Source organism: Sapajus apella, unplaced genomic scaffold (assembly GCF_009761245.1).
Source record: "Sapajus apella isolate SASKATOON/1434 unplaced genomic scaffold, GSC_monkey_1.0 scaffold78, whole genome shotgun sequence".
Classification (NCBI taxonomy): Eukaryota; Metazoa; Chordata; class Mammalia; order Primates; family Cebidae; genus Sapajus; species Sapajus apella.
The window spans coordinates 9,738,325-9,757,426 of NW_022437018.1; the positions used below are offsets into that span (position 1 = coordinate 9,738,325).

Consider the following 19,102-nt stretch of genomic DNA (forward strand, 5'->3'; position numbering starts at 1 on the left):
AAATTCCCAAAGGTTTAGTCTTGAGCCAAAAGAAAAAGAAAATGAAGACCAAACAGAGAAAAGGGCATGTATACAGTTGGCCCTCCATATCTGTGGATTCTGTATCCATGGATTCGACCAACTGCAAATTGAAAATATTCTCAAAAAATGGATGCTTGTGACTACTGAAATGTTGACCTTTTTTCTTGACATTGGTTCCCAACAATACAGTATAACAACTATTTACATAGCATTTACATTGTATGAGGTATTATTAATACAAGTACATTCATGTGTCATTAAGTTCTGAGAAATGCAGTATTAGGCGATTTTGTTGTGTAAACATATATTTACACAACCTAGACAGTATAGTCTACTACACATCTAGGCTACAAACCTGTACAGCATGCTACTGTGCTGAATCCTGTATGTAAGTAACACAACAATAAGTATTTGTGTATCTAAACACAGAAAACGTACAGTAAAATTAAGGTATTATAATTTTATGGGACCACTATCGTATATGTGGTCTCTTATTCACTGAAAAGTCATTATGTGACACATGACTGTAATCTAGAGAGGATTTAAAGTATAAGGATGTGTGTTAATTGCAAATACTATGCCAATTTATGTAAGAAACCTGAGCATCTGTTGGATTGAGGTATCCTTGGCGATGAGGTCTTGGAACCCACCCCCCGTGTATGCTGAGGGATGACTACCCCAGAGATCTTTTTAGAAATCTAAAAGAATTCTACAATCCTAGTTGATTGTAACCACAGTTTAACATAGCGATAGTTTGCTTTAATTTCCAAGTTAGCTTCCGTTTTACTTCATAGAATCAATGCCATTTTGGAGGCAAGCTGAATTTAGCCTTTGAAATAAGAAAATAAATGTACTGAAGAGTGCAGATCAGTTCTTTTATCAAAAAAAATCATTTGAAGATTAAAAACAAGACTTTGGAATAATATTGTAATTAGATTCCAGTCTCATAAAATAGACAACCAGTTAGAAATACTTACACAGAAATTGTTTCTTCTTTTCCAATGGTAATTCGTGAAATACTTCCCAAAAAATTTTTATCGTAGGATGTTCTGCCCAATATTCCCCTTTGTATTCTGTATTCTAAAAACAACATAATCTTGTATTAGTATTAAGGGATATTAGTTTTGTTTTGAATCTGGCAAACTGGCTACTGTATTAACACATAAAGCTAACATGGTCCAGGAGTTTGAAACTCATGCAATTCAATGAACTACTCACTACTTCCTGGACATTTACAATTTGAAGCTATTAGTTCCAGGAGAAAAAGAAGAAACATGTTAACAATCACCAGAAATCTCTCCCAGCACTTCAAAGAACAAGACAGGATCATACTATCATCTTCAAAAGTAAATAAAGAGAAACGTTACGGGACTATTAAAAGTTTGACATGGAATTATCTGTGATAATTAGAAAATTTTCACTTTCTGTATTCACGAACAGAAGTAAAACATTACACTCTATCCCTCCTTTTAAAAATACGGTACTAAGCAACACTAAAAATTTTCTGAGCTAGTGTCCAAGATGGCCACCTGCCTCCTGGTATTCATGCCCGTGTGTAGTAAGGATATTGTGAATATAAGGGATGTATGATTTCTGAGACTAAATCATAAAAAAACACTACGGTTTCAGCCCTTCTTCTGGATCACTCACTCTGGGGAGAACCAGTTGTCATTTCATGAGGATATTCAAACATCCCTATATGAAGAGAGGTACTCATGGTCCTATATTAAGGCCTCCTGCCAACAGTTATGTGACTAAGCCACCTTGGAAGTGAATCTCTATCCTTTACTAGGCGCGTTCAGATGACTAGAGCACCAGCCAGTATTCTGACTGCAACTTCATGAGAGAACCCCGAGCCCAAACTACTCAGCTAAGCCACTCCTGAATTCCTGACCTACAGAAACCATGAGAAAGCAAAGTTTTATTGTTATTTTCAAGCCAGTAAGTTTTGGGGTAATTTGCAGCAATAGGACTAAATATCTCCTCTTTCAAAAATATTAGTACTGGCTGGGGACGGTGGCTCACGCCTGTAATCTCAGCACTTTGGGAGGCCGAGGTGAGCGTATCACTTGAGGTCGGGAGTTTGAGACCAGCCTGGCCAATATAGGGAAACCCCGTTTCTATTAAAAATACAAAAATTAGCCAGGCATGGTGGCAGGCGCTGAAGCAGGAGAACCAGTTGAACCTGAGAGGCGGAGGTTGCAGTGAACCAAGACTGTGCCATTGCACTCCAGCCTGGTCAATAAGAGTGAAACTCCGTTGTCTCAAAAAAAAAAAAAAAAAAAAAAAAAAAAAAAAAAAATTAGTACTAGGAAAGAAGGGGAAAGGAAGCAGAAAGGAAACAGTTCATATTGTGAAGTGCTCTTATCCAGCCACAGTTGGCCTTAACTTTCCGTTCTTAAGATGCATCAGGCCCTCTGATTATACCGTTCCCTCAGCCTATACCACCTAGACACATCCTTTCTTCTTTGGTCATCAGGCTAATTTTTACTCACCCTTTTAGGGCTCAGATTAAAGGTCATCTAACTCATTGATTCATCCAACAAATATGTAATGTGTTTTAGTCAATGTTTTGGGCCCTGGGAAAACTTCAGTGAACATAATCCTCACTTACCTTGTGGAGCTTACCATCTAGTGAGAGCCTTTCCCAGATTCATTTAGCCTAGATTAGGTTCCTCCTTATGTACCATAAACTCTTTTTCATTGTATTCATCAAAACTATTAAGCATTTAATTTCTAGCTCCCTTATTAGGGCAAAGACCATGTCTCAATCTTATTTCCTGCTCTCTCCTTAATCTCTTGCATAGTTTCAGCTGCATATTATCAGGCACACAGTAGAGGCTCAATAAATACTTGCTCATGAATTTTGGACTCTCCTTATTTGTAGCCATGATTTATCTCAATCACTGAACTCTCAATAATTCAAATCTGCAAAATATTTGCTGTTAGGTGCAAACAAGTCTGAAGAAAATGGTTTGAATTCTAGCACTCAATTTATTAAACTGTTTGAATTAGTCTGTGAACATGCTAGTGGAGAATGCAAAGAGGATGGCTAAAGTTTTTCTTTCTTTTAAATCTCTAAATGGTTTGGTAGAAATGTGCACACATGTCCTGATTAAGAAAGAACATTTACAGCTCCAAATCATACACTAAAATTGTAATGAATCAGATATATAATAGAAGAAATCAAAGTATCAAGTATAAATACACTAAAATATACTTTTTAAGATGTCTTTTTTTTTTTTTTCCTTAAGAGATGGGGTTTCTCCATGTTGGCCAGGCTGGTCTCGAACTCCTGACCTCAGGTGATTCACCCACCTCGGCCTCCCAAAGTGCTGGGATTACAGGCGTGAGCCACCGTGCCCGGCCTAAGATGTCCTGTCTTAACTGAATGAACACTTCCATCAATTGTCACTTCAGGCAAGGTTTCAGGTACTTACTGAGCACTCTTCTAGGTGCTGGGAATACAGCAGTGAACAAAGAGGCAAAAATTCTCCCCTCATGGTGCTTACATTGTAGTGGTGGGGAAGGAGCAACCGTAAAGACAAATAAGTAAAATTATGTCAAATCCAAAGAAGCAGAATAAAACAGTGAGGGGAGACAGGATATGTAGCAGGAGAGAGGATTGCAATTTTATATCAGTTATCCAGTGAAGGTCTCTGAGAAGGTGCAAACACAGAAAGGAAGGGCAAGAATCTTTCTATCTTATCAGGGGAAGAGAATTACAGGCACATGGAAAAGGAAACAGAACCGCCCTAAGACTGGAGTGTGCCTGGAGGGATCTAGGCTCACCAAAGAGGTTAATAAGGCTGAGGCAGAGTGAGAGGAACAATGACAGAAGATGAGGCGAGGAAGGACAAATTGTGTAGGATCTAAAGAGTAATGAGAAGCCGTTATGTCATTTTCGTTTTAAGGTGATTAGCGGTGGAATCCATTTCCACTGGGGGACGCCTTAGAGTTAGTATCTACAGGCTTCTTCTCTTGAGCAGATCAATTTACCCCCACACAGGACCCTTCAATCTCCTTCCTGAAGGATTTACACCTGGCTACCAGCTGCAAGGCATCTTGTTTTACCTAGTTTCCCAAATTGTAAAGCCAAGCTATCTTTTGCTGGGTAGGAGAGGAGATGTGAATGGTCCAATTATTCTTTAAAATTGCTGTAAAGTAATTCTATTGTCCTTAGTCCAACCCTCATCCCTGCCATTAACGGTAATATGGTATACCAATTCTTGAGTCTTGCAGATTCTAGGGCATAAAATGAGTTGCCTCCTGACAATCCTGTCCCTCTGGAGGCTTAGAATTCAATTTTTCTCTGCACTAAGTCACTCATCAATTTATCTCCTTATTTTCTGTCTTCTAAAACTATTTCTTCTCTTGTTCATTAAATTTTCATTTTTCAGTGTGTGTATTCCTATTTTTATTCCATCACTGTCATTCTAGTGAGATTTTGGGAGGGAGCAGCTATGTTTATTCCATAATGTTTAATTAGAAGTCCTAATTATCTCACGCCTGTAATCCCAGCACTTTGGGAGGCCGCGGCGGGTGGATCACGAGGTCAAGAGATCGAGACCATCCTGGTCAACATGGTGAAACCCCGTCTCTACTAAAAATACAAAAAATTAGCTGGGCATGGTGGCGCGTGCCTGTAATCCCAGCTACTCAGGAGGCTGAGGCAGGAGAATTGCCTGAACCCAGGAGGCGGAGGTTGCGGTGAGCCGAGATCGCGCCATTGCACTCCAGCCTGGGTAACAAGGGCGAAACTCCGTCTCAAAAAAAAAAAAAAAAAAAAAAAAAAAAGAAGTCCTAATTATTATTAAAATCTTATTCCTTAAATGAGTAAACAGTAATACTGGCCATTTTCTGATGTGTATATAGTTCTGTAAGTTCTAACAAGATGTGCAGATCTATGTAATCGCTGCCACAATTAGGGTACTGAACAGTCCCATTACTGTTATGCTCTGAGATGTCTCTTGTGCTGCCTCCTCTGAAGTCACACCTTCCCGCTCAACCCCTAGCTCCTATTCACTATAATTGTCTTTTAAGAATGTCACATAAATGGAACCATACAGTATGCAATAATTTGAAACTGGCTTTCTTTACTCAGCATAAAGCCTCAGAATCATCCAGTTGTTGCATGTATCAATAGTGCCTTTTTTTTCTTTTTTGAGGTAGGGTCTTGCTTTGATGCCTACATCGGAGTGCGATCGAGGCCCACTGCAGCCTCCACCTCCTGGGCCCATGGGATCCTCCCACCTCAGCCTATCGAGTAGCTGGGACTAGGGGTGCACATAACCATGACCTGCTAATTTTTGTATTTTTTGTAGATACGGGGTTTCATCATGTTGCCCATACTGCTCTTGAACTCCTGGGCTCAAGCGATTTGCCAACCTTAGCCTCCCGAAGTGCCAGGATTACAGGTGTTGTGCATTTCTTTTTAACACTTAGTAGTTATTCTGCTGAATAGGTATACTGTAGTCGGTTTACCCATTCACCCACAGAAGGACATCTAGGTTGTTTCCAGTTTTTTTACTCATTTGCAAATTTAAAAAAGTATTTAAAAATTAGGGTAAAACACACATACCATACAGTTTACTTATTAATCATTTTAAGTGTACACTTCAGTAGCATTAATCACATTCACATCGTTGTACCACCATCCATCTCCAGAATTCTTTTCATCTTGTAAAACTAAAACTCTGTTCCCTTTGTTTATACTTTTGTGTGAATATAATTTAATACCTGGGAGTAGGACTGCTAGGTCATATAGTAAATGTATGTTTAACTTTATAAGAAACCGCTACTGTTTCCAAGTGATTATCCCATTTTGTGTCCCCACCAGCAACATATAAACGTTCCTGATGCTTTGCACCTATGAAGATGACTAACATAAAAAATAAAGTGGTAAGTGCTGTTTTTTTTTTATGTTAGTCATCTTAATAGGTGCACACTAGCTAACTAATTATAAATGCACAAATTACAGGATGCTATGTTATAAAGATGGAAAATCAACAGGTCAACTCTGCGTGTATCTTCTTCAAAGCTGATCTAACTAACCTTGCACTTTCTGTCACCCAGGCTGGAGTGCAGTGGCATAATCTCGGCTAACTGCAAACTCTGCCTCCCGGGTTCAAGTGATTCTCAAGCCTCATCCTCCCAAGTTGCTGGGATTACAGGTGTGCGCCACGACACCTGGCTAATTTTTGTATTTTCAGTAGAGACAAGGTTTCACCGTGTTGGCCAGGCTGGTCTCGAATTCCTGGCCTCAAGTGATCCACCATACCTGGCTTAACCTAACACTTTTTATTAAATGTTTATTGGAAGACATATTTGATAATTACTCTGCTAAAAAATGTGACACTGAGACTAAACAGAAAAAAGGAAACAAAGATTTTTAAACATCATAACTGCTTTTCATAATGGTTTTTCCTAGGACTGAGGCAGAATGAAAACCCATTCAATTTTGGCTACGGCTTCTATCTAGCTGTGTCATAGATGACATTTTTCTTTTGAGACAGGGTCCTGCTCTGCCATCCAGGTGGAATGCAGTGGTATAATCATGGCTCACTGCAGCCTCAATCACCTGGACTCAAGTGATGCTCCCATCCCAGCCTTCCAAGAGTAGAGTAGCTAGGAGCATAGGTATTTGCCACCACATCTGGCCAATTTTAAAAATTATTTTTATTTATTTATTTTTTTGAGACAGAGTCTTGCTCTGTCGCCCAGGCTGGAGTGCAGTGGCACAATCAATCTCAGCTCACTCCAACCTCTACCTCCCAGATTCAAGCAATTCTCCTGCCTCAGCCTCCTGAGTAGCTGGGATTGTAGGCACATGTCACCACGCCCAGCTAATTTTTGTATTTTTAGTAGAGACAGGGTTTCACCAAGTTGGCCAGGCTGGTCTTGAACTCCTGATCTCAGGTGATCCGCCCACCTTGGCCTCCCAAAGTGCTGGGATTACAGGCATGAGCCACTGCGCCTGGCCTAAATTATTTTTAGAGATGAGGTCTCACTATGTTGCCCAGGCTGCTGTTGAACTCCTGCCCTCAAGTGATCCTCTTGCCTAAGCATCCCAAAGTGCTGGAATTACAGGCAGGAGCCATTGTGCCTGGCCAGATGAGTTTTCTGTATCAATACCACCAATTACAATAGTGCCTAATTCATACACAGTTCAAATCCATTCATTGTGGGGTACGATTCATTGTGGGGTACGAAGGGGTAGAGTGCTTCCCTATAAAATGAGTGTAATAAAGTATATAAAATAAAAAATAATACATAAAAAGGCAAGATTTCCATATATAAGCGACATTCTTCTTTTGCCTTTCCATTGAAGCAGTATCAGAGATTAGTTTTCCCCTACCTTTTCTAATTCCTTCCAATCATAGTTTGTATTTCCAATGACCATTGCCTGTAGTTCATTAGGCTGAAAGAGCAGCAGAACTTTTCCTCCACAGACCTTATGAAAGCCCGCATGAAAAGCATCAAATAAGGAAGCCACTGATTTATTGAATATGTAATCCACATAAGCATCAACAAACTCTTGCCTAGAAATGAAAAAGCACAAATGTACAGATTATGAAAATCATTTATGAAGAATACATTATGTAGTCTTATTAAAACTTCAGGCCAGGCGCGGTGGCTCACGCCTGTAATCCCAGCACTTTGGGAGGCCGAGGTGGGCGGATTATGATGTCAAGAGATCGAGACCATCCTGGTCAACATGGTGAAACCCTGTCTCTACTAAAAATACAAAAATTAGCTGGGCATGGTGGCTCACGCCTGTAGTCCCAGCTACTCAGGAGGCTGAAGCAGGAGAACTGCTTGAACCCAGGAGGTGGAGGTTGTGGCGAGCTGAGATTGCGCCATTGCACTCCAGCCTGGGTAACAAGAGTGAAACTCCGTCTAAAAAAAAAAAAAAAACTTCACGTGCTCTTGCAATTTCTGCTACATATCTACAAAACTGAGAATGTATGATGTATAAGTGGGGTTCAAACAGGATAAAATTAAAGTCATTATGGAAAAAGCTGTTATTCTTTCTATATGAAAATCAGCTATATCCATGAGGCATTCAGTTATTTTTAGGATATTCCTTTTTTTTTTTCAGACGGAGTCTCACTCTGTCACCCAGACTAGAGTGCAGTGGCATGATCTCGGCTCACTGCAACCTCTGCACCCTGGGTTCAAGAGATTCTCTTGCCTCAGCCTCCTGAGTAGCTGAGATTACAGGTGCCTGCCACTGTGCCCAGTTAATTTTTTTATTTTTAGTAGAGACAGGGTTTCAACATATTGGTCAGGCTGGTCTTCAACTCCTGACCTCATGATCCACCTGCTTCAGCCTCCCAAAGTTCTGGGATTACAGGTGTGAGCCACTGTGTCCAGCCTTAGGCTATTCTTAATGGAAAAAATGTCATTTTCTAATGGGGAGAATGATGCAAATGGCTATCAAAATAATTTTGGGATTCAGACCATTTTACAAACTATAGCCTTCTTTTCCTTCAGTTCCAAGGATTCTGAACAACATTTATTTTAATAAATACCTAAGAGAGGGTACTAGGCATTCTTTTAGGATAATCATTAAAGAGTACAAGTGTAGTTTCTTTTCAAATGTATGTGTGACTCACATACATAATCACTTCTGATTCTCTTATGATATGAAAGGAAACTCTAAAGAAAAAAAGGAAGCCACTTTAACCCCTGAATTTGAACAACTGTTTTATTCAATTTGTTTTGTTTTGCTAGCCACAAATTTTTTATGATGCTATCTGGTCAAATAAATAATGAGAATAGGTACTAGAAGACTTCACTATTTCATATCTTTGTTCTCCAAGTAATAAATGATGATTTGCAATAGAAACAATGGTAAATTGCCTTTAAAAACCAAATTTTTTAAAAAAAGAATATTTAGAAGGTCCTAAAATTTTTTCACATTACAAAAACAGCTTTATCAAAGTAAGACATATCAATAGTTTAAAATACCAAATAATAACAATCCTAATAGCCAACATTTACTTGAGCACTACATGTGCTAGGTCTATTCTAAGTACCTTAAAATATTGTCTCATCTAATCCTCAATGCCATGAAGGTACAATTTGTCATTCCATTTAAGAGAGAAGGACACCTAGGCACTGAGACATCAACTAATTTACTTAACGTTATAAAGCTTCTAAGTAGTGGAATCGGATTCAATCCTTTGGACCAAGTCCCTGGCAACAGTCACTACTAAAGAACTGTAACAAAATGGAAGGGAGCAAAGCAACTCTGTCCTGCACTTCTCCACCAGAAATTCCTGCTATTCAAAGGCAACTCTTTGTTAACTCTTTTTGCTATTCCAATTGATATTTATATTCAAGCTTTTAACAACACAGTTCTATAGTTACTCCTTAAATTTCAATTTGGTTTGGATTTATCTTTTAATGGAGTCTCGCTCTTGTTGCCCACGCTGGAGTGTAATGGTGTGATTTTGGCTCACTGCAACCTCGGCCTCCTCTACTGGGTTCAAGTGATTCTTCTGCCTCAGCCTCCTGAGTAGCTGGGATTATAGGCATGCGCCTGGCTAATTTTGTATTTTTAGTAGAGACGTGCTTTCTCCATGTTGGTCAGGCTGGTTTCAAACTCCTGGCCACAGTTGATCTACCATGCCAGGCCAGATTTACCTTTAATGTAATTATCCCATTCACTTTCCACTACCCTGCACATCTATTACATTCATATAATAATTTTTGGTTCAATATTTGTTAACATTTCTATACTGTCCACAGTTACACTGTATTCTATGATTACTTTTCTCTTAAAAAGAACTTCTGGCCGGGCCCCGTGGCTCACGCCTGTAATCCCAACATTTTGGGAGGTCGAGGTGGGCGGATCACAAGGTCAGGAGCTCGAGACCAGCCTGGCCAACATGGTGAAACCCCATCTCTACTAAAAATACAAAAATTAGCTGGGCGTGGTAATGGGCACCTGTAGTCCCAGCTACTCGGGAGGCTGAGGCAGGAGAATCCCTTGAACCCAGGAGGCAGAGGTTGTAGTGGGCAGAGATCGCACCACTGTACTCCAGCCTGGGTGACAGAGGGAGACTCTGCCTCAAAACAACAACAAAAACTTCTGTTTTCCTTAGTTTGCTACTTCATCCCCAACTTCTCCAGAAGAAATATCCATTTCCTCTAGATTCATTCAAAATATTAGGTGCTTTCAGTTGCATTTCTCTCCTCGAGCCCTCCATACTCTTGGTGTAATCCAGATAGTTAGCTCTCTAAATCTACACAGCTATTGATCCTTCAGAAAGAATCTTTGCTTGTTTGAATCCTGGTGGTGTTTTGTTGCTTTTATAATCCTGTGTCTTCCTCTTTCTTCGTTTAATTCCTTTAGTAGATAGAACACATCCTCCAGTAACTTCCTGAGAAAAAGGCATCAGAAGTAAATTCTCTGAGACTGTGCATGTATGAAAATGTTTTTAAACACTCACACACTTGATAATTTGGATACAGAATTTTAAGTTAAAAGTAATTTTCTTCCAGAATTTTGTTCTGCTAGCTTCCAGTGTTCTTTACAAGTCTGATGTTATTGATTCTTAGGTCTGTGGGTTTTTTGGACCATTTTAGGGTTTTATCTTTGAAAATTTTGAAAATTTCATGTATCTTCTCTTGGTATTGATCTTTTTTCCACTTCGCATCCTTTCAAGCTTGAAAGGATGTCATTCATTTCTGGAAAGTTGTTTTTTTTAAAAAATATTTTATTGACAAATTTCATTCATTCCATTTTTTCAAATGAAATTATTTTTCTATTTTTAATTGTATGTCATGCATCATTCTAAGGATATTGATTTCAGTCTCCTCCAACGTTTTGTCCTTCAACCTGCATGGTTCCTGGCTTCTTGCCATTCTTTTTGACTGTTCTGGTCTTTTCTTTAATGTCTATTGATCTTTGACTATTGAGTTACATTTTAAATGTTAGGCAGTTTCCCCATAAGTGGATCTTCCACTATACAGTGCCAAGGAGGAGGGAGTTATAGATTTTCAGAACCTAATCTCCCTGTTTTCAGTTCAGCTCCCTGCCTCTGGCAGTGTCCACGTGTCCTCAAATCCACAGTCCCTTTAGTTCAATTTCTCCAGAAGGTAAATTTCCAATCTCCTGCCCAGTCCGGAGAGAGGTAGCTACCAGGCTCCTGGTGTGCTAAGGGAAGCTAGCACTTTCATTGTTGTTTTAAATCCAAGGTTAGCATGGGAAACTAGTTTCTAACTGCTTCTTGTAAGAGTCAACCTTTGTTTCTAGCACTTCCCCAAACACCATGCACTTTCTAAAGGTATGTTTTATTCTCAGCACTTAAACTTTTGTTCTGCGAAGTGATCCAACTGGCTTCTTGGCTCCTCTTTTCCATCTCATGTTGCAGCTTTCTCTGGTTTGCTAAAGTTAATTTTGACTATTTTCGGGCTTCCAAAAATGTTTGCTGCTGTCACTTCTCCCTTATCTTTGTTTTAATGTCTTCAAGGGATTTCAGAAGGAAAAGGCAGATTATTTCCTCATTAACCACTCAAAATTAAAGTTTTATTGAAGTAAAAACTTAGGGTTGTGACACGTTTTCTACATACAGAAGAAAATGTCTACTGAATCTTATTATTCCCACGGTTGCTGCTATAATTCACTTACCGATTTTGTTTGTTAACAGCTGTGTCTGCACCATTTACAACCAGCTCTTTCACTTCTGTTGCACCAAAGTTTTCAACTGTGATCTATTAATTTAAATTTTTAAAAAAAGTCAATGTCAGACTCAAAACTTAGAGTATTTTAATAATCTATTATTATATTCTACCTTTCTCTCATTTAATAAAAAGACTAATAAATTTGAGATAAAATTCTGCTACCATAGCTTATTTGAGAATTCTGCTTAAAGCCATAACTAGAAATTCTGATCCTCTCTAGTTTGAAATCCTACCATGATTAACTACAAATTACCAAGTGTTTGGTAAGTTACTAAGGAAACTAAGCATTTCTTATGCATAAAACTTAGAATGGTTACTGTAAGAATAAAATATTAGAAAGGATGTTTTCCTTAGATGAGTGATAAAATCCAAGCATCGGAATGCATTCAGCTTAGAAAACCATGCATTCTTCCCACATGACAACTGCTACTCTAGGGTTCCTCTATCAGCCTTGTAAATTTAATCACAGGCAGGTTTCTAGTCATGTACTAATTTGATTTATAAAGATAGTCAGGTATTTTGAAATTAGGTATTTCTTTTACCTCTGGAATTTTTCTACAAATATTACCACTCCCACTTTTGCAACTTTTCTTCTGCTATTTCTTCTTTGTGGAATATTACCCTCTTTTACGAAAATCTGCTATTTATAAAATACTATGATGGGAGTGGGATGTTAGATGAATATTTCTGCTCTGAAATTTACTATCTAGTAAAAAAAGAGAAATGTAATATATAAAGAACTAATTATAATAAAATGATCCATTTATAAGAGAGATATGAATGAAATGTTATCAGATCATAGAGGAATGAAAATGGAATTCTAACCAGAGGAAGTGTGAAAGACCTTGAGGAAGAAATGCCATTTGAAAAGCACCTACAAGTACAGGCAGTATTTTGAAAGATTAAGAAGAGAGCCGGGCGCGGTGGCTCACGCCTGTAATCCCAGCACTTTGGGAGGCTGAGGCGGGTGGATCACGAGGTCAAGAGATCGAGACCATCCTGGTCAACATGGTGAAACCCCCGTCTCTACTAAAAACACAAAAAAATTAGCTGGTCATGGTGGCGCATGCCTGTAATCCCAGCTACTCAGGAGGCTGAGGCAGGAGAACTGCCTGAACCCAAGAGGCAGAGGTTGCGGTGAGCCGAGATCGCGCCATTGCACTCCAGCCTAGGTAACAAGAGCAAAACTCCACCTCAAAAAAAAAAAAAAAAAAAAAAGAAGAGAGTGAGATTTCAGACAGAGAATATCGATTGAACAAAAAATCAGATATTACAGTAAGTGCCAAGTTTCTGAAAATGTATGGCAAGTGGCTCTGCAAAAGAGGAAGGTAAGGTATATTCAAACAAACAAACACACAAAAAACAAAACACTGTGTGGTCCAGGCACAATGGCTTATCCCAGCAATTTGGGAGGCTGAGGCGGGTGGACCACGAAGTCAGGAGTTCGAGACCAGCCTGACCAACATTGTGAAATGCTGTCTCTACTAAAAATACAAAAATTAGCCAGGCGTGGTAGCGCATGACTGTAATCCCAGCTACTTGGGAGGCTGAGGCAGGAGAATCACTTCAACCCAGGAGGTAAAAGTTGCATTGAGCCAAGGTTGCGCCACTACACTCCAGCCTGGGCAATAAGAGCAAAACTCTGTCTCAAAAATAATAATAATAAAATAAAAACCTAACATGGGTATAAGTGAATCAAATGAAAAAGAGAACCCAAATGTCATATAAAATAGTTTTGTTTTGTTTTTTAAAAATTTTATGGTCCCTTATTCTAACAGGAACATATTTTGGAAAATGCTTTTCTGTTATCTGGATTCGTGAAGAGCAACTTTTTTTTTTTTTTTGAGATGGAGTCTCACTCTGTCACCCAGGCTGCATGCAGTGCAGTGGTGTGATGTTGGCTCACTGAAACCTCTGCCTCCTGGGTTTAAGCAGGAGGCCTTAAACCTCTCCTGCCTCAGCCTCCTGAGTAGCTGGGATTACAGGCGTGCACCACCACACCTGCCTAATTTTTGTATTTTTAGTAGAGATGAGGTTTCACCATTGTTGGCCAGGCTGGTCTCGGAACTCCTGACCTCAAGTGATCTGCCCACCTTGGCCTCCCAAAGTGCTGGGATTACAGGCATGAGCCACTGAGCCCGGCCAGAAAATGGTTTTAAAAATTCATTTTTCTTGAAAAAAACTATGAACATGTAATTTTTTTCTTTTTGGCAAATCTTATGGCAGCAAAATATGGCATCTTTTGACAGCTTTGCCAACAAAACCATAAAGAAAACTGTTGTGTGTGTGGCGAGTGGCAAACAAATATACAAATAAAAAAATTTTAAAAAGAAAAAGAGGCTAAGCACGGTGGCTCACACCTGTAATACCAGCACTTTGAAAGGCAGGCAGATCACCAGGTCAAGAGATTGAGATCATCCGGGCCAACATGGCGAAACCCTGTCTCTACTAAAAATAATTAGCTGGGCGTGGTGGTGTGCACCTGCAATCCCAACTACTTGCGGGGGCTGAGGCAAGAGAATCACTTGAACCTGGGAAGCAGAGGTTACAGTGACCTGAGATCCCGCCACTGCACTCCAGCCTGGTGACAGAGCCAGAGCCAGACTCCGTCTAAAAAAAAAAAAAAAGAAAAAGAAAAGAAAAGGAAAGGAAACTGAAGGTTTTACAATTTCCCCAGAGTCTAATTTATAATATTCAAATTGTTCCCTTCTGGAGGGACTTATCATAACTTTTATGGATTTTCTCATATCTAATTGCCAACTAGTCTACTCCTGCCATATCCTCATTTATTAACGGCTTTGCATGTGACTGGATCAGTTATTTAACATCCTTTTCGTTGCCTTAGTGAAACTGTGCATCTTTTACAAGATTAGCCATTTCATTTTCCAAATGATATTGCAATGTATTTGCATTTATTTTATCTATGTTATCCAACAGTGAGTAAGACAAGATGGGCAAGGATGAATGTTGTGTGAAATACAACGGAATGTACCAGTGGAAATTTATGTTTTTAAGTTTAATAGTAATATTCTCATAATAACCTTTTGCTTCTCTAAAGCATTTCTGTAACTCCAGACTCAAAAATGAACACATGGATAAAGAGGATGTCTTGTATTTGTAAATATCTTTAGCATAATAATAAATCACATAGGTTTAAGTAACAGAGGTTGGTATGTATACTGACTTCCAAAGTAATGACTTTTTTCAGTTTTCTTCATCTGTAAAACATGGATAATCCTAACCTCATTGGATTGTTGAGGATTAAATGAAATGCATGTACTATGACTAGCTAGCACATAGTAAATGCTCAATAAATGTTAGCTAAAGGGTTCTTTAATAATTCCATCCATCAAAATAAAGAAAAACTGTAAGACACAGCTCTTAAATAAAAGGGATGATGAATAATCAGGCTAATTTGTCTTTCCATCTTACCGTAAAATTAAGACAAAATGTTTCCTCTATGTCATCTTCTGGATAATCCAGTAATTGTTGCATGCTTCTGCAAAATAATATATATGTTTCTTAGAGCAAAATCATTATTGGGTATTTTGACTATTTTACTTATGAATATGTATATACTTCTCAGTCGCTTAAAATCCTTTTTGTCAATCTGTAATTTTATATTTTTTTCAAAATAGTGAATAAACAATGGCAAACTTATAAATGATGCTGAAGGAAAAAAATTAGACAAAGGTTCTTATCACGTTTCTGAATACAAAAGGCCATGTATCCACTTATTTTAACATTTTTCCTTATTTTATTTTCCCAAGATGGAGTCTTGCTCTGTTGCCCAGGCTGGAATGCAGTGGCATGATCTCAGCTCACTGCAACCTCCACCCCCTGGCTTTTTAAGCAATTCTTCTGCCGCAGCCTCCAGAGCAGCTGGGATTACAGGCGTGTGCCACCACACCCAGCTAATTTTTGTATTTTTAGTAGAGATGGGGTTTCACCATGTTGGCCAGGCTCGTCTTGAACTCCTGACCTCGTGATCCGCCTGCTTTGGCCTCCCAAAGTGCTGGGATTATAGGCGTGAGCCACCATACCTAGCCCATTTGTCCTTATTTATATGCAATTTTTAATCCATTTTATTTAATAAATAAAAATAAATTTCACATATTCAAACTAGGAATGAAGGTTATCAGAAGTAAAAGTCCAAATAAATCATTTAATCACTCTCAGAAAAAATTGCTTTCCTAAGGTGATTACCTGTTATTTGCAAAGTATTACCAAATAAATTAAAAAAAATTTTTTTTTTTGAGACAGATCTTGCTCTGTCACCCAGGCTGGAGTGATACGGTGCAATCTCGGCTCATTGAAACCTCCACCTCCTGGGTTCATGTGATTCTCTTGCCTCAGCCTCCTGAGTAGCTGGGACTACAGGCATGGGCCACCACGCCTGGCTAATTTTTTGTAGTTTTAGTATAGATGGGGTTTCGCCATGTTGGTCACGCTGGTATCAAACTCCTGACCTTAAGTGCTAGGATTATATGTGTGAGCCAAGGCACCAGCCAAATTTAGTCTTTCAATAGAAAATTTTGACCTGAGTAACATAATCGATTTTCCTTTATTAGAGGGGCATTTGTTTAGTTTATTTCGGAGATTTAAGAAGAACAACAAAAAATATTCATTCGTAGAAGGAAAGCTTTCTGTACATTCCCCACTTCTTATCTCCCACACCCTACTACCTTTTGACAGTTTTGTTTTGTTTTTTTACAACTAACCTCCCAACATCAGGCATTAGTTCTTTTAAATCATCCAAGGATGGCTTCTTTTTCAGTAGTTTCTTATATAAAGCCAAAGGAAAATGGAGGTCCACAATAGTAAAATTGTAAATAGCTAAGCCACAGATAACACCAATCAAATGGAACAAATCACTGTCTTCAAATGTCTAAAAATATAAGAAAAAGTACAGACATGTCCTCCAAGTTAAAATATTAAATTTTCTGCTTACATAAATATGCTCATAGTACACAATTTTGAAGATAGAGAAAAAAGTAATAAATAAAAAAATTAATATCTTGCTGAGATCACACTATACATATGACTTTACAACTGTTTTTTCCAAGACACACAAGCATATTCATGTCACTCAACATTAAGTTAATGGGTGCAATAATTACTCTAACCTTTTTTCTGATTTAAATATACACATTTGAAATTTGGAAAACAAAGAAAAAACATAAGAAAGAAAATGATAAACATCTGTAAACCAATCACTCAGGAATAATGATCAAAAATTTTATGTGTATTTTCACCTACAATAAGCTCAGAAAAATAATTTTAATATGCTGTATTTAAGATTTTATCTCATTTTCTAATTACAATGAGTATCATGTCATTAAATGTTCTTCTAAAACATGACTTTTTGTTTTTGTTTTTGTTTTTTTGAGACAGGGTCTCCCTCTGTTGCTCAGGCTGGAGTGCAGTGGCGTGGTCTCCGCTCACTGCGATGTATGCCTCCTGGGTTCAAGTGATTCTCCCGCCTCAGCCTCCTGAGTAAGTGAGATTACAGGCGTGCGCCACCACAGCCCGGCTAATTTTTGTATTTTTAGTAGAGATGGGGTTTCACCATATTGGTCAGGCTGATCTTGAACTCCTGACCTCAGGTGATCCCACCTCCCAGAGCGCTGGGATTACAGGCATGAACCACCACGTCCGCCCAAAACATGACTTTTTAATGGCTGCATATTGTATCATGAAAGTACAATGAGTTGCTAAATTTAGCTGTTTTACTCTAGTTGGATGTTTAGATTACTGAAACATACTTACACAACTGACACACTGAAAATGTTTATTTTTTCCTTCATCTTTTTAACAGTAATATGTATTTACAGAAAACTGTGAGCATGATGGCTAAAGAATAAACGTTATAAATTAGACCTGGACTTCAGCCTGGTTTGGCAGTCTAGCTCTGTGTTTTCAAAGAAGATAAATATAGTATTTATCTCATATGATTGTTATGAGGATTACATGGGATAATATATGTTAAACACTTTTAGCACAGTTCTTGAAGCACACATGAAAAGTTCAATAAACGTCAGTTATACTACCTAGCTAGTAATATTAAAAATAAGATGGGCAACTTTTGCATATCTTGGTCCACAGTTTGAAATATTTCCCTAGGAGAAATTCTACTTCCTAAGGAAAAATTCGTAAGTCAAAAGATAGTCAAGCATATTGCCAATCTGTTTTCCTCTACCCGTTCCAGTTTGAACTGCTATTTGCAGTACAGGAAAATGCCCCACTCTTCATGTTTTCATCTGTATATATACTCTACACATACACAAACTCATTTTTGTTTTGAGTTTAAAATGACAACTTGCTTTAGTACACATTTCTATTTGTGATACTGAAAAGCAGAAATATGTGGGTGCTCATGAAATATCTCCTCAGGTACTTGGTCCACTTATCTTTTGGGAGATAGTGTTTTTCTTTTGTATTTGAATTCTTCATATATAAGGAGTATTACTCTGCACCATATTTGTTACATACAACCCGGCCTGTTACATGCTTTTCAATTTTATGTCTTCTGCTATGCATAAATATAACAGTTTTCAGTGGTCAAATTAATCTTTCTCTGCTGTTATGTCTTAATTCTGTTTAAGTTTAAAAAGTTCTTAAATCGAGCAGACTGATTAATGTGTTAATTCTCTCTCCCCCTTAAAACCCTCTAAAAGAGAATAAAGGAAGAAAAATGGTATAAGTCCACAGGAAAAAAAGAGAGTAAGAGATGTTAATAACATTTCAAAATACGAAAAGTGGACAAATGGCTGGTAACTGAACTGGCGAAGTAGAAAACATTGAAATAGTAACTTACAGCTACTATGTGCCACAGGCTCAGGAATTTGAAGTACCAATGACTGCAACTGCAACATCAGAGGTAGCCAGTTAGCTCAGCTGGTAAACATAAAGACTCTAAAAGGCGGAGGTATAAGAGTGGGGTTGAAACTAGGATACTCGGTTTTTTTGGCGAGCCTGAACCAGAGGCTCTGGAATCTGAGGCAGCTGATAGTCAGGGTGCTACACTGAAAACAAAGGGATCAAATGAAGGTCTGTATAGTTAGTGAACAAGGAGAATCCTAGCTTCCTTTTCCAGAGTCCAAACCACTACTAAAACAGACATCCAGGATTACAACCTTTCTTGAAAATCTGAAGGACAAAATAAAAAATATATGCTGACATTTGAGGATTCTCCTTTGAAAGATACCTACCTAATTACTCTATGGATGGGGCCTGTAGAGTGGGAACAACTCTGCCCTGTGGCTTGGGTGCCAGCAAGGCCACAGTAGAACAGAGCACCAAGTAGATTCCTAAGGTTTCTGACTTCAAGGCCTGGCTCTCAGACAGCATTTCTGGACCCAACTGGGACTGAGTGGAACTCTGTGCA

General features: G+C 38.5%; 1 protein-coding gene across 6 annotated transcripts in view; it reads right to left on the reverse strand.

Annotated features, from left to right (window-relative positions):
- The window catches only part of HERC4 (HECT and RLD domain containing E3 ubiquitin protein ligase 4), a 146,420-nt gene that overhangs the window by 2,372 nt on the left and 124,946 nt on the right, over nt 1-19,102 (reverse strand). For 5 of the 6 annotated variants that reach the window (XM_032252598.1, XM_032252596.1, XM_032252599.1 and 2 more), the window contains 5 exons: nt 16,437-16,603; nt 15,148-15,214; nt 11,663-11,745; nt 7,379-7,562; nt 999-1,101 (listed from right to left, as the gene is read on the reverse strand). In XM_032252598.1, coding sequence (XP_032108489.1) covers nt 999-1,101; nt 7,379-7,562; nt 11,663-11,745; nt 15,148-15,214; nt 16,437-16,603 — 604 coding nt within the window. The remainder of the gene's footprint in view (nt 1-998; nt 1,102-7,378; nt 7,563-11,662; nt 11,746-15,147; nt 15,215-16,436; nt 16,604-19,102) is intronic. The other variant, XR_004261037.1, reaches the window with a different exon arrangement.